At 40.5% G+C, this 19942-nt stretch overlaps 1 protein-coding gene across 1 annotated transcript in view; it reads right to left on the bottom strand.

Moving 5' to 3' along the window:
• Positions 1-3230: 3230 nt before the first annotated feature.
• The window catches only part of si:ch211-225b11.1 (uncharacterized protein LOC561694 homolog), a 51381-nt gene continuing 34669 nt past the window's right edge, over positions 3231-19942 (bottom strand). The window contains exons 7-13 of the mRNA XM_038998071.1: positions 18652-18776; positions 13308-13420; positions 12851-12991; positions 10026-10125; positions 8661-8761; positions 8289-8459; positions 3231-3347 (exon numbers count right to left, since the gene is read on the bottom strand). Coding sequence (XP_038853999.1) covers positions 3231-3347; positions 8289-8459; positions 8661-8761; positions 10026-10125; positions 12851-12991; positions 13308-13420; positions 18652-18776 — 868 coding nt within the window. The remainder of the gene's footprint in view (positions 3348-8288; positions 8460-8660; positions 8762-10025; positions 10126-12850; positions 12992-13307; positions 13421-18651; positions 18777-19942) is intronic.

Here is a 19942-nt window from a genome sequence, read left to right as displayed (position 1 = left end):
CAGCTAAAAAAACATCAAATTGATACATTTTCCAAATTTCAATAACATAAGTTTTAACTAGCTTGTAATGACGAATCATAGACATTTGTACTGGCCTTGGTGGCAACAAACCACTGACCTGAGCTGCATGTTACTGTGTGCACTATGCTGCCATCTAGTGTTATGTTCTTCATAACGGATGCATTATTGATGAATTGACAGGGCTCATGAAAACCAAGCCTATTTGGCAATAATGTTCTTTATTGACACATACCACTGTACAATAAACACGTTTCAGATTTTTTTTTAAGAGAGTAAGAAAGAAACAAATCAAACTTGTGTAAAATTTCAAAAGGAGACAGTTGCTATCTCAAAAGCATAATGAGCATAAACATTTATACCATTAGATTAAAAGGCATCACAGAGTTAATGCAGAAATAGTGTTTGTTATTCCATAAACCCTTTTGCTTGATACGAAAACAACTACATTTTAAAATACATGTAAATATTTGGTCTAAATGTAAGGTACATGAGAACAATTAAAAAGAATAAGCAGCAGAAACCTAAAACTAAAATATTTTGAGATGCCAATATAACAAAGATTCAACATGTTTTCAACATTATGTCTACTAATCTCTGATCCGACACCATTGCTAGAGTATAAGGAACATGGAATCCAGGTGAAACCCTTATCTATAAAAGAAAACCATCCAGAGAGAAAGTATACTTTTACATTCCCCAGAAAGAAAACCAAATAATGTCGCTCAAACAGAAGCGGGAACTTACAAAGAGTCATTGACAACAACCAAAACAGGTGGGATTTTAGGAGTCGTTTCTGAAAGACACTCATGGGGGTGTCCACTGAAAGTTGACTAGCAACAACTGGAACCTAAAAGACATCCACCATAAGTGCCCACTAAATTTGCCCAAGAAGAGGCAAGCAAGAAGAAAAACCCACCAAACTTAGACAGGACGCAAACCAAAAAGGTGGAGCAAAACAAAACAACAGGTAAGATCAGATAAAGTATTGTTCGTCTCGAACTCAACTAAGGAGCCCAAATTAGAGGTGTTAAACCTTTACGTCTTTCAAGACCACTGGCGCACTGGGCCACCCACTCTTATATAGCACCTGGGCCAGCACAGGTGAAACACCTTCCCACATTTACTCATTGTAATTTGTGAAAACAAAATGGCGTTTGTCAAACAAACAGGCACAAAATACACTCTTAACAGCTCACTAAACTGAATAGGATCTTGTTTTATATCAAAAGAGAGTAAACACGCCTCTAAAATATATATTTTGTGCATTTGTAAATTATACTCAACCTGGGTTGGTGATATACTCTATGATATTTTTTGGGGGGTATCTTCATCAAATATTGATCATGCAAAAAAAAGAAAAATGTTGATACAGGGCACAAGGCCAGTGGCAAAGTTATCTACACTTAGTCACTATACCAAATTGATCTTATAAATGGGTTAGATGACAACGTCACAAATTACACCCGCGTGTCGATGGGGCAGAAGTCTGTGTGTTGTTATGATTTTGGACGGTCAGATAGCTAGCAACAATGACAAGAAGCTCGTTTTAGATCATTGTGTATTGATACCATGTCTTGTTTTGAGGTGTTTTACTCTTGTCACGTCTATGCTAATATGGCTAAAATTACAAATGTAACAATGTATTTGAGAGACAACAAGTGCTCATTGTGCAAATGTATTTATGTTTTCAATAAAGATTTGGAGAGGAAATATAGTTTACATGTTGTCAACAATCCTTTGATTCTAAGTCAACCTGACTGTTTTGCTCCACAGTTGCGCATGCATTGGTTTTGTTGCTAAACAACCCACCCGTCTATATATTTCTGTGACCCCTCCAAAGAGACCCCATTGTAAATTCAGTCGTATAGTCCAATGCCACTTCCAATGTCATTGGATCTTTTAATGACTAAAGGCACACCTGGTAATGCTGAGCTCCAATTGTCATTGTTGCAAACAAACATGACATACGACAAAGGCCCAGACTGTGGCAGAGCAATTCAAATAGAAAACTCCAACCAGAACCCTTAAGACTTCAATGATATCATGTCCATTCAAGTGTAATAAAGCAGATGAATAATGACAGAACCCTGGACTTTCCCCACTAACAGATGTCATGGCCACTGGTGGAAAAAGTACACAATTGTCATACTTGAGTAAAAGTAAAGATACCTTAATAGAAAATGACTCAAGTAAAAGTCACCTAGTAAAATCCTACTTGAGTAAACATCTAAAAGTATTTGGTTTTAAATATACTTAAGTATCAAAAGTAAATGTAATTGTTAAAAAATACTTAAGTATCAAAATTTAAAGTAAAAGTATAAATAATTAAAAATTCCTTATATTAAGCAAACCAGATGGCACCAATTTCTTTTATTTTTATTTTTTAATTTACAGATAGCCAGGGGCACGCATCAACACATAATTTGCAAATGAAGCATGTGTTTAGTGAGTCCGCCAGATCAGAGGCAGTAAGGATGACCAGGGATGTTCTCTTGATAAGAGTGTGAACAAGACCATTTTCCTGTCCTGCTATGTACTGTATTCAAAATGTAACGAGAACTTTTGGATGTCAGGGAAAATGTATGGAGTAAAAAGTACATCATTTTCTTTAGGAATGTAGTGAAGTAAAAGTAAAAGTTGTCAAAGTAAAGTAAAGCACATATACCCAAAAAACAAAACATAAGTATTTTTACTGAAATACTTTACACCACTGGTCATGGCAGTGCTTCCTCTCCTTACAGTTATCAGTAAAAGGCACAACATATAACCGCCATACATCTAATTGCATATTATCTTTCTAGGAGAGGAATAAATATCATATGCATGTTCCTATATTAGACCAGCCTGGTGGTTGTTCAGTCAATCGCTGAGTTCACTATTCACATGAGCCTCAAATGAACCTCACGGTGTGAATAAAAACTTTGAAACAGCCACAAGATGGCGATGTTGGTTCAAAGAGTTACTCAGCCAAAGATCTATCTGGACCATTGAGGTCATGGAATTCAAAATCAAATTCGGAGACAAAATATGTTATGTCCAGGGGGAGAGGAGTTGGTTGAAGAGATTACCAGAGGGACAAGGGTAAAATACATAAAAAAGCTATTTACATAAACTCTAAACTACCTAACAACCCACACCTCCCCATCCCAATAGAACACTCACAGTCACACTGACTCACGCACGCAAACACTTAGACATACTGGCTGTGTTTACAGAGGAGTGATGATAAACAAGGAAACGGACTCCGGTGTGTCTTCGCTCTGCTCCTCTGGCAGATGGTTGACAGGATCCAACTCTATTGTAGGAGTCACAGCTGTTTTTATTCTCTGGGGGCACATAGAATATACAGAAGAACAAGTTAAGAATCACATAAATAATTTAATTTCTTATGGTGTCTGCTGATGCCCGGACTGCACTTTTGTTATTTATATGACTGCCATGTGGGATAAAACTTACAGTATCAGTACAGTGTGTGTGCGCAGCCTGGTCTCGTATACTAAACGTAACATAGAAATAGTAAATCCAGGACATTCAAATTAGTATGATACGTTACGCTTGGCATGGTTACATTAGATAGATGGTTACTTAAGGCAAAAACTAAAGTAGTGTGGTTGGTTGGGAGGACAGGTTGGCATATAACGCAAACGTCTAGCAACCCAAAGGTTGCGAGTTCGAGTTTCATCATGGACAACTTTAGCATTTTGGATAATTTGCAACTTTTCAACTGATTAGCATGTTAGCTAACCCTAACACCTACCTTTTATCCTAACTCCTAAACTTAAACCTACCCCTAGCCTAGCTAACTTTAGCCAGCTAGCTAACGTTAGCCACCTAGCTAGAATTTCAAATCAAACTATTTGTCACATGCTCCGAATACAACAAGGGTAGACTTTACCGTGAAATACTTACTTTACATGACCTTAACCAACAGTGCAGTTCAAGAAGAGTTAAGAAAATATTTACCAAGTAGACTAAAATAAAAAGTAATAATAAAAAGTAACACAATAACAAGGCTATATACAGGGGGCACCGGTACCGAGTCAGTGTGCGGTGGTACAGGTTAGTTGATGTAATTTGTACATGTAGTTGGGGGTGAAGTGACTATGCATAGATAATAAACAGCGAGTAGCAGCAGTGTACAAAAGGGAGGAGGGTGTCAATGTAAATTGTCCGGTGGAGATTTTATTAATTGTTCAGCAGTCTTATGGCTTGGGGGTAGAAGCTGTAGAGGAGCCTTTTGGTACTTGACTTGGCGCTCCGGTACCGCTTGCCATGCGGTAGCAGAGAACACAGTCTATAACTTGGGTGACTGGAGTCTCTGACAATTTTATGGGCTTTCCTCTGACACCGCCTATTATACAGGTCCTGGATGGCAGGAAGCTTGGCCCCAGTGATGTACTTGGCCGTTCGCACTACCCTCTGTAGTGCCTTTCAGTCAGATGCAGAGCAGTTGCCATACCAGGCGGTGATGCAACCGATCAGGATGCTCTCGATGGTGCAGCTGTAGAACCTTTTGAGGATCTGGGGACCCATGCCAAATGTTTTCAGTCTCCTGAGGGGGAAAGGTTTTGTCGTGCCCTCTACACAACTGTCTTGGTTTGTAACATATTGTACGTTTTGCAAATTTGTAAAATATAATACGAATTGTAATTCGTAACATATACGAAATGAGCTTTGGACATCCACAAATACATACCATACGAAACGTAACATATCATACTAAATGGAGTGTCTCGGATTTTCGTACAGAATAATAATAAATGCTCTGAGACCAGGTTTGGGGGGGGTGTATGTATGTATGTATGTATGTATGTATGTATGTATGTATGTATGTATGTACAGTCGTGACCAAAAGTTTTGAGAATGACACAAATATAAATTTTCAAAGTTTGCTGCTTCAGTGTCTTTAGATATTTTTGTCAGACATTACTATGGAATACTGAAGTATAATTACAAGCATTTCATAAGTGTCAAAGGCTTTTATTGACAATTACATGAAGTTGATGCAAAGAGTCAATATTTGCAGTGTTCACCATTCTTTTTCAAGACCTCTGCAATCCGCCCTGGCATGCTGTCAATTAACTTCTGGGCCACATCCTGACTGATGGCAGCACATTCTTGCATAATCAATGCTTGGAGTTTGTCAGAATTTGTGGGTTTTTGTTTGTCCACCCGCCTCTTGAGGATTGATCACAAGTTCTCAATGGGATTAAGGTCTGGGGAGTTTCCTGGCCATGGACACAAAATATCGATGTTTTGTTCCCGGAGCCACTTCGTTATCACTTTTGCCTTATGGCAAGGTGCTCCATCATGCTGGAAAAGGCATTGATCATCACCAAACTGTTCCTGGATGGTTGGGAGAAGTTGCTCTCGGAGGATGTGTTGGTACCATTCTTTATTCATGCCTGTGTTCTTAGGCAAAATTGTGAGTGGGCCCACTCCCTTGGCTGAGAAGCAACCCCACACATGAATGGTCTCAGGATGCTTTACTGTTGGCATGACACAGGACTGATGGTAGCGCTCACCTTGTCTTCTCTGGACAAGCTTTTTTCCGGATGCCCCAAACAATCGTAAAGGGGATTCATCAGAGAAAATGACTTTACCCCAGTCCTCAGCAGTCCAATCCCTGTACCTTTTGCAGAATATCAGTCTGTCCCTGATGTTTTTCCTGGAGAGAAATGCCTTCTTTGCTGCCCTTCTTGACACCAGGCCATCCTCCAAAAGTCTTCGCCTCACTGTGCGTGCAGATGCACTCACACCTGCCTGCTGCCTATCCTGAGCAAGCTCTGTACTGGTGGTGCCCCGATCCCGCAGCTGAATCAACTTTAGGAGACGGTCCTGGCGCTTGCTGGACTTTCTTGGGCGCCCAGAAGCCTTCTTCACAACAATTGAACCGCTCTCCTTGAAGTTCTTGATGATCCGATAAATGGTTGATTTAGGTGCAATCTTACTGGCAGAAATATCCTTGCCTGTGAAGCCCTTTTTGTGCAAAGCAATGATGACGGCACATATTTCCTTGCAGGTAACCATGGTTGACAGAGGAAGAACAATGATTCCAAGCACCATCCTCTTTTTGAAGCTTCCAGTCTGTTATTCAAACTCAATCAGCATGACAGAGTGATCTCCAGCCTTGTCCTCATCAACACTCACACCTGTGTTACCGAGAGAATCACTGACATGATGTGGTCCTTTTGTGGAAGGGTTGAAATGCAGTGGAAATGTTTTTGGGGGATTCAGTTCATTTGCATGGCAAAGAGGGACTTTGCAATTAATTGCAATTCATCTGATCCCTCTTCCTAACATTCTGGAGTATATGCAAATTGCCATCATAGAAACTGAGGCAGCAGATTTTGTGATAATATTTTTTTTTGTCATTCTCAAAACTTTTGGCCTCGACTGTATGTATGTATGTATGTATGTATGTATGTATGTATGTATGTATGTATGTATGTATGATACGATTACAATGTATGTATGTATAATACAATTCTAATACAAATACAATTCGTATTATACATACATACATACATACATACGAGTGAGTACTAGTATTTAAGTAGAGTATGTATGCATGATGCTACAATAGTATCTGTGAGCTATATTTATGTACAGTGGGCTCCAAAATTACTGGCACCCCTGACTGGCAATGCACAAACAATACTTAAAAAAATATAAACAATATAATTATAGAGATAAACTCAAAATACTAACATGTGAAAAATACTGTACTTTATTAATGTTTCAATAGAACCCAACAAAATAATTTATTGATTTAATTAAAAATCAATGTCTTCCGAATCAAGGTTTCACAATTAATGGCACCCTTAAAGATTATTGTAAATAACATCTACCAAAATTAAACCAGGAATTCAATTTCACTTATTTAAGTGTATCTAAGTGTTAAGGAACTATATTGAGCCATTACATCACTTCCTTTTTCGCTATGGTATAAAAATGAGGGAACGCATGCAATATCCCTTTGTCATCCAACAACATGAAGAAAACAAAAGAACTGGCAGTTCAGAAGGGACAGATGGTCGTAGACCTTCATAAATCTGGTAATGGCTACAAGAAGATCCACAAACGATTGAATATACCACTGAGCACTGTCAGGGCAATTATTTAAAAATTAAATAGATATGGAACAGTTGAAAACCTCACGGGTAGAAGACGCAAATGCATTTTGCCCCCCAGGATAGGGAGGAGGATCATGAGAGAAGCAACAAAATCCCCACGAATCACTGTGAAAGAATTGCAGGCCTTGGTGGCGTCTTGGGGTCACCAGGTTTAAAAAAGCACCATCAGACATGACCTCCACAACCAAAGGCTCTTTGAAAGGGTTGCCAGAAGAAAGCCCCTAATGACCCCAAGACACAGACGCAAGCGCTTGGAGTTTGCCAAACGTCATTTAAATTATGATTGGAAGAAGGTGCTCTGGTCAGATGAGACCAAAATTGAACGTTTTGGTCAGATACAGCATCATGTTTGGCGTCGAAACAGAGATGCATACAAGGAGAGGCACCTTATACTCGCGGTGAAATATGGTGGTGGGTCAGTGATGTTTTGGGGCTGTTTTAATTCCAGAGGTCCAGGGGCGCTGGTTAAGACTGATGGCATAATGAATTCCACCAAGTACCAGGCAATTTTGGCTGACAATCTGGTTGCCTCTGCCAGAAGGCTGGAACTTGGCCGTATGTGGACTTTCCAACAAGACAATGACCCAAAACATACCTCAAGATCCACACAGAAATGGTTCTGTGACAACAAAATCAATGTTCTGCCATGTCCATCTCAGTCGCCGGACCTCAATCCAATCGAAAACCGGTGGGCTAAGTTGAAGAGGGCAGTTGATAAGAGCAAACCCAAGAATGTGAAGGATCTTGAAAGGATCTGCATAGAGGAATGGTCCAAAATCCCTCCAAATGTGTTCCTTAAACTTGTCAAACATTACAGGAAAAGACCATGCTGTTATCCTTGCCAGAGGTGGTGGCACTAAGTACTAAATGAGGAGTGCCAATAATTATGACACCTTGATTTGGTGAAATGTATTTTGTATTAAATAATTGTATGATTTTGGTGGGTTCTATTGAAACATTACAAAAGTACAGTATTCTCACGTTGGCATTTTGAGATTACCTCTATAATTAAATTGTTTATGTTTTTTTAAGTATTGTTTGTGCATTGCCAGTCAGGGGTGCATGTAATTTTGGAGCCCACTGTAAGTATCAGTATGTGTGTTTGTTTTGGTTTACTGAAAGAACGCTCACCTGCAGCAGTGAGCCCTTATTTCTGCAGATCTCTTGCAGGGCTCCCAGAGGGATCCACACGATGGAGACCAGGGAGATTCCCCAGCCCACCACCTCTGCCCAGACAGGGTATGTGTATGACTTCCCATAGCGAGCTGGCGTGTACTGGATGATGCTGGAGATCAGAATGCACTGCAGGAGAGGATAGGAGAGGCAAACAATCTCACATGGAGCAGGTTAGACTTGGATGAAACCTCTAAGCCTTATGACAATCACTACTATAAAGACTACAAAAAGTAAAACAACACAAATAGAAAACACATTAAATCCTCATCACCATCATAATTATGCTAATTGTACTCCTCCTCAGCATCAGTCAGCCATAGCACTCACCAGGACCAGCACAGGGGAGAAGACCATCCAGCAGGAGCGGAAATAGATGTTGGGAGCCTTTCCCAACATTCTCTTGATCATGATGGTAATCCGCCGCAGTCCTGCAAAAACGCATTGCATTAAATACTTAAATTAACTCTGAGAAATACAGTACATACTGTTTAAAGAGCAAAGTGTATGTGGACACATGCTCGTCGAACATCTCACAACTTTTCTGCTATAACAGCCTCCACTCTTATGGGAAGGATTTCCACTAGTTGTTGGAACATTGCTGCTTGCTTCCATTCAGCCACAAGACCATTAGTGAGGTCGGGCACTGATGTTGGGCGATTCGGCCTTGCTTGCAGTCGGCATTCCAATTCATCCCAAAGGTGTTCGATGGGGTTGAGGTCAGGGCCCTGTGCAGGCAGGTCAAGTTCTTCTACACCGATCTCGACAAACCATTTTTTTATGGACCTCACTTTTTGCACGGGAATATTGTCATGCTGAAACAGAAAAGGGCCTTCCCCAAACTGTTACCACAAAATTGGAAGCAGGGAATTGTCTTGAATGTCATTGTATGCTGTAGCGTTAAGATTTTCCTTCACTGGAACTAAGGGGCCATGCCCGAACCATGAAAAACAGCCCCAGACCATTATTCCTTCTCCACCAAACTTTACAGTTGGCACTATGCATTGGGGCAGGTAGGGTTCTCCTGGCACCCGCCAAACCCAGATTCATCCATCGGCCTGCCAGATGGTGAAGCGTGATTAATCTCTCCAGAGAATGCGTATCCACTGCTCCAACACTTGGCATTGCGTATGGTAATCTTAGGCTTGTGTGCAGCTGTTCGGGTATGGAAATCCATTTCATGAAGCTCCCAACAAACAGTTCTTGAGCTAACGTTGCTTACAGAGGCAGTTTGGAACTCGGTAGTGAGTGTCGCAACCGAGGACAGGCGTTTTTTACGCGCTTCAGCACTCGGCGGTCCCGTTCTGTGAGCATGTGTGTTTTCCCATTTCGCGGCTGATCCGTTGACGAACTGACTTGTTGGAAAGTTGCCATCCTATGATGGTACCACATTGAAAATCACTGATCTCTTCAGTAAGGCCATTCTACTGCCAATGTTTGTCTCTGACGATTGTATGGCTATGTGCTCGATTTTATACACCGGTCGGCAACAGGTGTGGCTGAAATAGCAGAATCTACACATTTGAAGGGGTGTCCACATACCTTTGTATATATAGTGTATTTTTCTTGTATAAATAAAGTCCTGTAAGATCTAACTCTTAATCAGGGTGTTATATGTAATCAAATACTGTAAGACCAAAATTATTTCCAGGCTGTTGAATGTCATCATAAGGGTAAGAAGGGGCTGGGTATTACCGAAAACCCAGCAGACAGCGATGACTTCAAAGAAGGACAAGAACATGAGCGACACCACAGCAGTGTAGTGGTCCATCAGCTGGAACACATACATGCCCCCCTGTGGAGACAGAGTCGTTTTAGTCGTGTACAGATAAAAAACTAAATACAGTGCCTTCGGAAAGTATTCAGACCCCTTGACTTTTTATACATTTTGTTACATTACAGCCTTATTCTAAAATGGATTAAATAAAAACATTTCCTCAGCAATCTACACACAATACCCCATAATAACAATGCGAAAACAGGTTTTTAGAAATTTTTGCAAATATGTATTAAACATAATAAACAGAAATACCTTATTTACTTAAGTATTCAGACCCTTTTCTATGAGACTCGAAATTGAGCTCAGGTATTCGTATTTATTATGGATGCCCATTAGCTGCTGCCAAAGCAGCAGCTACTCTTCCTGGGTTCCAGCAAAATTAAGGCAATTTATACCATTTTAAAAACATTACAACACATTCACAGATTTCACAACACACTGTGTGCCCTCAGGCCCCTACTCCACCACTACCACATATCTACAGTACTAAATCCATGTGTATGTATAGTGCGTATGTTATCGTGTGTGTGTGTGTGTTTGTGTGTGTATGCATGTGTCTGTGCCAGTGTTATTTCACAGTCCCCGCTGTTCCATAAGGTGTTTTTTAATCTGTTTTTTAAATCTCATTTTACTGCTTGCGTCAGTTACTTGGATGTGGAATAGAGTTCCATGTATTCATGGCTCTATGTAGTACTGTGTGCCTCCCATAGTCTGTTCTGGACTTGGGGACTGTGAAGAGACCTCTTGTGACATGTCTTGTGGGGTATGCATGGGTGTCCAAGCTGTGTGCCAGTAGTTTAGACAGAACCCTCAGTGCATTCAACATGTCAATACCTCTCATGAATAAAAGTAGTTATGAAGTCAATCTCTCCTCCACTTTCAGCCAAGAGAGATTAACATGCATATTATTAATATTAGCTCTTTGTGTACATCAAAGGGCCAGATGTGCTGCCCTGTTCTGAGCCAATTGCAATTTTCCTAAGTCCTTTTTTGTGGCACCTGACCACACGACTGAATAATAGTCAAGGTGTGACAAAACTAGGGCCTGTAGGACCTGCCTTGTTGATAGTGTTAAGAAGGCAGAGCATCGCTTTATTATAGACAGACTTCTCCCCATCTTAGCTACTACTGCATCCATATGTTTTGACCATGACAGTTTACAATAGGGTTACTCCAAGCAATTTAGTCATCTCAACTTGCTCAATTTCCACATTATTTATTACAAGATTTAGTTGAGGTTTAGGGTTTAGTGAGTGTTTTGTTCCAAATACAATGCTTTTAGTTTTAGAAATATTTAGGGCTAACTTATTCCTTGCCACCCACTCTGAAACAAACTGCAGCTCTTTGTTGAGTGTTGCAGTTATTTCAGTAGTAGCTGTAGTAGCTGACGTGTATAGTGTTGAGTCATCCGCATACATAGACACTCTGGCTTTACTCAAAGTCAGTGGCATGTCGTTAGTAAAAATTGAAAAAAGCAAGGGGCCTAAACAGCTACCCTGTGGTATTCCTGATTCTAACTGGAATATATATATCCATATATATATATGAGGCTTCCATTAAAGAACACCCTCTGTGTTCTGTTAGACAAGTAACTCTTTATCCACATTATAGCAGGGGGTGTAAAGCCATAACATATACGTTTTTCCAGCAGCAGACTATGATCGATAATGTCAAAAGCTGCACTGAAGTCTAACAAGACAGCCCCCACAATAATTTTACCATCAGTCATTTGTGTAATTACTGTGCTTGTTGAGTGTCCTTCCCTATAGCATGCTGGAATTCTGTTGTCAATTTGTTTACTGTGAAATAGCATTGTATCTGATCAAACACAATTTTTTACAAATGTTTACTAAGGGTTGCATTCTGTTTCCATTGATCATCCTTGCGATGTTTCTACAACTTGATTGGAGTCCACCTGTGGTAAATTAAATTGATTGGGCATGATTTGAAAATGCACACACCTGTCTATATAAGGTCCCACAGTTGACAGTGCATGTCAGAGCAAAAACCAAGCCATGAGGTCGAAGGAATTGTCTGTAGAGCTCAGAGACAGGATTGTGGCGAGGCACAGATCTGGGGAAGGGTACCAAAAAACTTCTGCAGCATTGAAGGTCCCCAAGAACACAGTGGCCTCATCATTCTTAAATGGAAGAAGTTTGGAACCACCAAGACTCTTCCTAGCGCTGGGCGCCTTGCCAAACTGAGCAATTGGGGGAGAAGGGCCTTGGTCAGGGAGGTGCCCAAGTATCCGATGGTCACTCTGACAGAGCTCTAGAGTTCCTCTGTGGAGATGAGAGAAACTTCCAGAAGGACAACCATCTCTGCAGCACTCCACCAATCAGGCCTTTATGGTAGAGTTGCCAGACGGAAGCTACTCCTCAGTAAAAGGCACATGCCGGCCCACTTGGAGTTAGCCAAAAGCCAGCTAAAGACTCTCAGACCATGAGAAACAAGATTCTCTGGTCTGATGAAACCAAGATTGAACTCTTTGACCTGAATCGCTGCCAAAGATGCATCAACAAAGTACTGAGTAAAGGGTCTGAATACTTATGTAAATGTGATATTTCAGTTTTTTATTTGTAATACTTTTGCAAACATGTCTAAAAACCTATTTTTGCTTTGTCATTATGGGGTCTTGTGTGTAGATTGATGAGGGGAGAAAAAATGATTTAATCCATTTTAGAATGAGAGAGAGATATTATCCCATGAATAGTAAATATATCTGGCAGGATTACCTTACCTTAGTGATGTGAGGAATGCCTAGAAGGAAGCCCATAACACAGACGGCCAGAACGATGACCTCCTGTCTCTTAAGGACACGCAGCACCTTAGGGCCGAAGCCATCTATTATGGACGTCACCGCCACCTCCACCATGGCAAACTGCAGGGCACAGCACAGCACAGTGGATATTTACACTGAGATCTGGGTTTGAGACTGGGGACTGTTTTTGGGTAGTGTGATGTAAATACAGCAAATGTTGATTGCTCTCTCTCAGCTTAGAGGTAGAATTGGTTCCTGTGGATTCTGTTCTGTATTTGCTATTAAAAAAACAAACAATAAAATGCACAAGCACCGCCTGGTCAGGCATTTCTACACTTCCTTTCTTCCCTCCTCTGTCTTGATCTCTCCGAACCATGAATCAACATTAAAAAGGTATTGTAATTGTTCATGAGCTAAAATGTTGTATGTGTCTAACCTGGCTGTCCAGTCCCAGGCAGAGAAGCATGAAGAAGAACAGAGGAGCCCACAACTGTGGCAGAGGCATAGTGGAGAAGACCTCTGGATACACCACAAACACCAAGCCAGGACCTGTGGCACACAAACATACCATAGAATGGTACTTTGTTGAGAACATTTTACAGATAAATGACACCAGTGGTTATTCTCAACCTAAACAAGGAAGTCAAAGCATTCAATAACAAAACAATGTACATGGGTCACCTTTTCCACCCTCAAAATACTTCAATAATTCATGCAATTGACCACATCAGTAATTTGACCTAACAAAAAACGTTAGAGCACAGACGTGCTCTTTATACAATCATGAAGGGAATGAAACCGAGCCAGATCATATAGAATGTCCTGAACACATCACAATCACCTGACTGTATACCACCATTACTTCACACTCACAGAACAAACTATCTAGTCAATAATTTGAGCGCTAGGGACTAAGGTTCTCTGCATTTTTGTCAAAATTGAGTTGTTGACATTGCCTTGTTCTATTCAATGTTCTTTACATATTTAGTACTCTAAATAGCCCAATTTATGTTGTTACGTTCAAAAGAATACAAGATCAAAAATTGCTGACATCATTCAAACCAGTGAGGGTTTGGAACTTTAAAGCCAATTATCTCAAAATCCTCTTTTTGCCAATAGAAATTTAGAGTCCAAATCTCTTGAATTTCCATACACCAGATGTCAGTCGGTGTAGAATAGTCAGTCAGCAGTGAGACAATTGTGTGTTTCAAAGCCGGTATCTGAGACCATATGTGGGACTGAGCCGAGCCTGAGCAGGTGCTCATAAGCAGAGCCTGGCAGGCACACTGGTTAATCCCTACTTTACTTTCTCCAAAAGGTCCTAATACACTGTGTGAACAATTACATGTTTTGCTGTTTCACCTGAAGTTCACCTTAAGCTAATCCAAGTTTAATTCACCATTCATTTCAATTAGATAGATCTACCTACAGTGAATTCGGAAAATATTCAGACCCCTTCACTTGCTCAAAACTGAGCAATCGGGGGAGAAGGGCCTTGGTCAGGGAGGTTCACCTTCCAACAGGACAACGACCCTAAGCACACAGCCAAGACAACGCAGGAGTGGCTTCAGGACAAGTCTCTGAATGTCCTTGAGTGTTTGAGCCAGAGCCCAGACTTGAACCTGATCGAACATCTCTGGAGAGACCTGAAAATGGCTGTGCAGCTACACTCCCCATCCAACCTGACAGAGCTTGAGAGGATCTGCAGAGAAGAATGGGACAAACTCCCCAAGTACAGGTGTGCCAAGCTTTTGGCATCATACCCAAGAAGACTCAAGGTAGTAATCGCTCACAACAAAGTCATGAGTAAAGGGTCTGAATGCTTATGTAAATGTTTTATTTTTAATAAACAGATACTTTCAACATGGCACCGTCAATTTGATTTGGCTTTGTCTTTATGGAGTATTGTGTGTGTAAAACATACACACACACACACTCTCTCTCTACCGGTCAAAAGTTTTAGAACACCTACTCATTCAAGGGTTTTTCTTTATTTTTGCTATTTTCTACATTGTAGAATAATAGTGAAGACATCAAAACTATGAAATAGCACATATTGTAGTCAATATATCATGTAGTAACCATAAAAGTGTTAAATCAAATTATATTTTATATTTGAGAGTCTTCAAAGAGCCACCCTTTGCTTTGATGACAGCTTTGTACACTCTTGGCATTCTCTCAATTAGCTTCATGAGTTAGTCACCTGGAATGCATTTCAATTAACAGAAGTGCCTTGTTAAAAGTTAATTTGTGGAATTGCTTTCCTTCTTAATGCGTTTGAGCCAATCAGTTGTGTTGTGACAAGGTAGGGGTGGGTATACAGAAGATAGCCCTATTTGGTAAAAGACCAAGTCCACATTATGGCAAGAACAGCTCAAATAAGCAAAGAGAAATGACAGTCCATCATTACTTTAAGACATGAAGGACAGTCAATTTGGAAAATTTGAAGAACTTTGAACGTTTCTTCAAGTGCAGTCGCAAAAATCATCAAGCGCTATGATGAAACTGACTCATGAGGACCGCCACAGGAAAGGAAGAGTTACCTCTGCTCCAGAGGATAAGTTCATTAGAGTTACCAGCCTCAGAAATTGCAGCCCAAATAAATGCTTCAGAGTTCAAGTAGCAGACATCTCAACATCAACTATTCAGAGGAGACTTGAATCAGGCCATGGTTGAATTGCTGCAAAGAAACCACTACTAAAGAACACCAATAAGAAGAAGAGACTTTCTTGGGCCAAGAAACAATGTACTTCAGACCGGTGGAATTCTGTCCTTTGGTCTGATGAGTCCAAATGTGAAATTTTTGTTTCCAACCGATGTGTCTTTGTAAGATGCAGAGTAGGTGAACGGATGATCTCTGCATGTGTGGTTCCCACCGTGAAGCATGGAGGAGGAGGTGTGATGGTGCCCTGCTGGTGACACTATCAGTGATTTATTTAGAATTCAAGGCACACTTAACCAGCATTTCTACCACAGCATTCTGCAGCAATACGTCATCCCATCTGGTTTGGGCTTAGTGGGACTATCATTTGTTTATCAAAAGGACAAGGACCCAACCCACCTCCAGGCTTTGTAAGGGCTATTTGACCAAGAAGGAGAGTGATGGTTCTGCATCAGATGACCTGGCCTCCACAATCACCCGATCTCAACCCTTTGGGATGAGTTGGACTGCAGAGTGAAGGAAAGGTAGCCAACAAGTACTCAGCATATGTGGGAATTGCTTCAAGACTGTTGGAAAAGCATTTCAGGTGAATCTGGTTGAGAGAATGCCAAGAGTGTGCAAAGCTGTCATCAAGGCAAAGAGTGGCTACTTTGAAGAATCTCAAATATATTTTCATTTGTTTAACTCTTTTTGGTTTGTTTAACTCTTTCATAGTTTTGATGTCTTCACTATTATTCTACAATGTAGAAAATAGTAAAAATAAAGAAAAACCCTTGAATGAGTACCGGTAGGTGTATCCAAACTTTTGACTGGTACTGTATATCTTAATTATGAATGAATTATGAATGAATTATTATCTCTTTATTATTATTTTTTATTTTTTTTGAAATAAATCCTAGTTGTAGACATCCAAGTGAATCAGCAAAACTATTCAGAGAACCGTTCTGTTCTACTGTATACACATACAAACACTTGTAAATCGATCATCACACAGACTTGTTAATATTTTATTTCTTATTTACTTAAAGTGACTACGTTCTGTCCTGGTTATCCATCAAGACTGACACTCTCATTCATGAAATAACTACTTACTTAACCATAATACAACTGAGCCAGTAATAATCACTTGCAGTGAGAAAAAGAGAGAATGAAAGAGAAAACTAAAAAGGGGCAAAAAGCAAGACTTCAATAAGGCTCATTTCCAGACTGCGTCATGTTCTCAATTTACTAGGGAAAAAACAACCCACTCCACAAGACAGAAGTGACACTAATGTGTCTGTGGTTTGCAGATTTTTTTATAGTTTTAAAACGTTGTGTTTACTTTTGGAGCTTCACCCAATCCCAGGTAGCGACTTTTGGGGAAATTCCTTGAGTCACAGCTTAGGATAAGACTGAGAACAGAATAACTGTTCTGTTGATTTAAACATCTTTAGATGGGTCATCATGATATCAATTACTTTGGAAACCCAGTGGTCCCACTGGTCATAGAGGTCAATTCAATGGCTATTCCACGTTGGTTCAAGGTCAATTTCATTGAAATGACATGGAAACAACGTTGATTCAACCAGTGTGTGCCCAGTGGGGTCTCACTGGCATGCTAACTGGTCACCCAGGTACACTCAGTGAGTGTATAATCTACTTTCTCCCCAAAATTGTAAAACTATTAGATTGGTGTTGGCATTGGCTGGAGGGAGGGAGGGAGTTTCCATGTACCAGTCATTTCTTTCAAATCCACAAAGGGAAGTGAACAAGATTAGTGGGATGCAACCAGTCTGATGCATCCTGGCCCAGGCCTCTGAGCTCTGTCCGTCTGTCTGTCCATCCGTCTGTCCGTATGCCTGCTGGGTAGGGAGGGAGGACTCTACAAAAACACCCACTGCAAACACTGTAGTTTTCCACTCTGGCATCCCAGAGAGAAGTGCATCCTTGTGAATGAATCCCTTTGTATTCTACTCTGTGTTCTTGTTTTCCCCCATGGAATGGAGGCAACACTCAACTCCAAAGTTTTCCAGGGACTAATAAACGGAGGAAGGTGTTGGTTCTGAACTCAACTCGACTTCTATGGGTGTCATTCCCAGGAGTTCACAATATGTGTATACTTCAAAGTGACATGGGTCATGTTTGACCTCCTTCCCTACATACCCACTAAACATCTGTCAATGATGGGAGGAGTTGTTTGGTCAATCAATACCTATTGACTATGACAAATTAACACTATTCAAGGTATTTACAAACTTAGTGCTGAAATAAATGTGATGAATCATGATGCCCTGGACCATGAGGAAGTTTTAGGAGATAACCCATCAATTAGACATTAAATAGCTACTCTGGAAATAAAAGAGTCATATAAGTTGATCAGTGGCGGTCAGTGCAGTTTAACATGAGGGAGGACATATTTTTTTAATGAGAATGTCTTTATTTCTATTACAGCATTTGGATGATTGTCATTCATATTCCATTAACCCAGTTCAATGTAACAGCAATAGGTTTAGGCTACCACATGATACTAACATTTTCCCTATACCCATCATGAGGTTGCTACAACCTAGCCTATGAATGTTCAACTATTGTCTTGCTCTCCCTTTGAGTCAAATACTCACCACATTTTATGCACTGCAGTGCTAGCTAGCTGTAACTTATGCTTTCAGTACTAGATTCATTCTCTGATCCTTTGATTGGGTGAACAACATATCAGTTCATGCTGCAAGAGCTCCGATAGTTTGGAGAATGTCCTCCGGAAGTTGTCATAATTACTGTGTAAGTCTACGGAAGGGGGTGAGAACCATGAGTCTCCTAGGTTTTGTATTGAAGTCAATGTACCCAGAGGATGGAAGCTAGCTGTCCTCTGGCTACACTATGGTGCTACCCTACAGAGTGTTGTGGAGGCTACTGTAGACCTTATTTGCAAAATAGTGTGTTTTAGTCAATTATTTGGTGACGTGATTATATTTAGTATAGTTTTATCTAAAAAGGATAACTTTTTAAATGTTTAAAAATATATATTTTTATGAAATTCACTGTGGAGTACGGTCCTCCCCTTCCTCCTCTGAGGAGCCTCCACTGAAGTAGATGGATGAACAGCAATCAAAGAAGTCCCACTTAAACAGGAAGTACTTACCATCTGTGGCGATGTTGTCCACTGGGAGGTTGTGGATATGAGCCATGTAGCCGATTGCTGAGAATATCACAAAGCCAGCCAGGATACTGGTGGCCGAGTTAGCTAAAGAGACAATCAATGTGTCCCTAGGGGAGGACAAGAAAACAAACACAACAGTCAGACTGATGGGATGTATCATAGTCAAGTGGATCTCTAAGGAGAACACTTAGCTCTGAGGGCTAAAACTAGCCATTTGGTTTGAAGGACAGTCTGTGGTGAGTAACTACAGTAACTGGCCAGGGACAAGCAACATGGTTGGTTGCTTCTGAGGAGTAACCAAGCACTTGTGTATCAACCAGTTCCACTGAGGCTTTACGCCTTCGTCAAAGCTAAGTGTTCTCAATTCTGAAATACCATTTTAGTCCGCAAAACAACATCCTCATCGCACATGCTACGTCTATTTAGCTATTCTCACAGAACTAAGAAAGAATAACACTGATTTGAACTAGATATGACTTTAAAAAGGAGGAGCAGCAGTGCCTCCCTTAGAATGTATGGAGGGGTTTTAGTCATTGATAACATTACATGCTCACACAGGGATCTTTTGTGTTTACATTTTTATTGATACCATTCATGGGCAACAGCACTACAGTGTACAATGGCACATTTTTAAGGTCACAAATCGGGAATGTATTAACGGATCTGTGGATGTACAAAATATGGTGGGACTTATTGAGAAGACACAGTTAACTACTCTTAGTCACCATGAGAGGCAGCAGTGGGACGTCTTCATGGTTGCCAAGGGAAAATCAGGCTTCCCCAAAAAATTGACAAAAAAAAAAAATACAAAATAAAATAATGTATCTTTCGTCTCTGTGTTCCATAATTTTCTCTCAATTCACAAGAGGCTGAATGTATCTCACCGGAGAAAGCATCCGAGCAAGCGAAACAGCTTCCCTCGGTCTCTGTATGTGTAGCCCATTTTTCTGATGCCATCTGGTCAAAATTAGTATGATATTGATGCCACCCGTAGCATTGAATGCAAGGGAAGCCAGTGAGCATTTGGCCTCAGTTGATATTTTTCTTTATACAATAGCCGATCAGCGTTGAGCCAAACTGAGTGAGATCAACTGTGAATGGTCCTGGCGCACAAAAAAAATAAAAGTATCATGGGAAGCCTGTTTGGATTTGGCTTCACATCAAATCAAGCCAAATGTAATTTGACAGAAAGAAAATTTGATGCATTACGTTGTGTTGTTGTCTTCCGGCGGCTAGCTAGCTAGGTAAAATTGTCCCTTTACTAAATTAGCCA

This window comes from Salvelinus namaycush, chromosome 1 (genome assembly GCF_016432855.1).
Source record: "Salvelinus namaycush isolate Seneca chromosome 1, SaNama_1.0, whole genome shotgun sequence".
Taxonomy (NCBI): Eukaryota; Metazoa; Chordata; class Actinopteri; order Salmoniformes; family Salmonidae; genus Salvelinus; species Salvelinus namaycush.
This window is presented reverse-complemented; position numbering and strand designations above follow the sequence as displayed.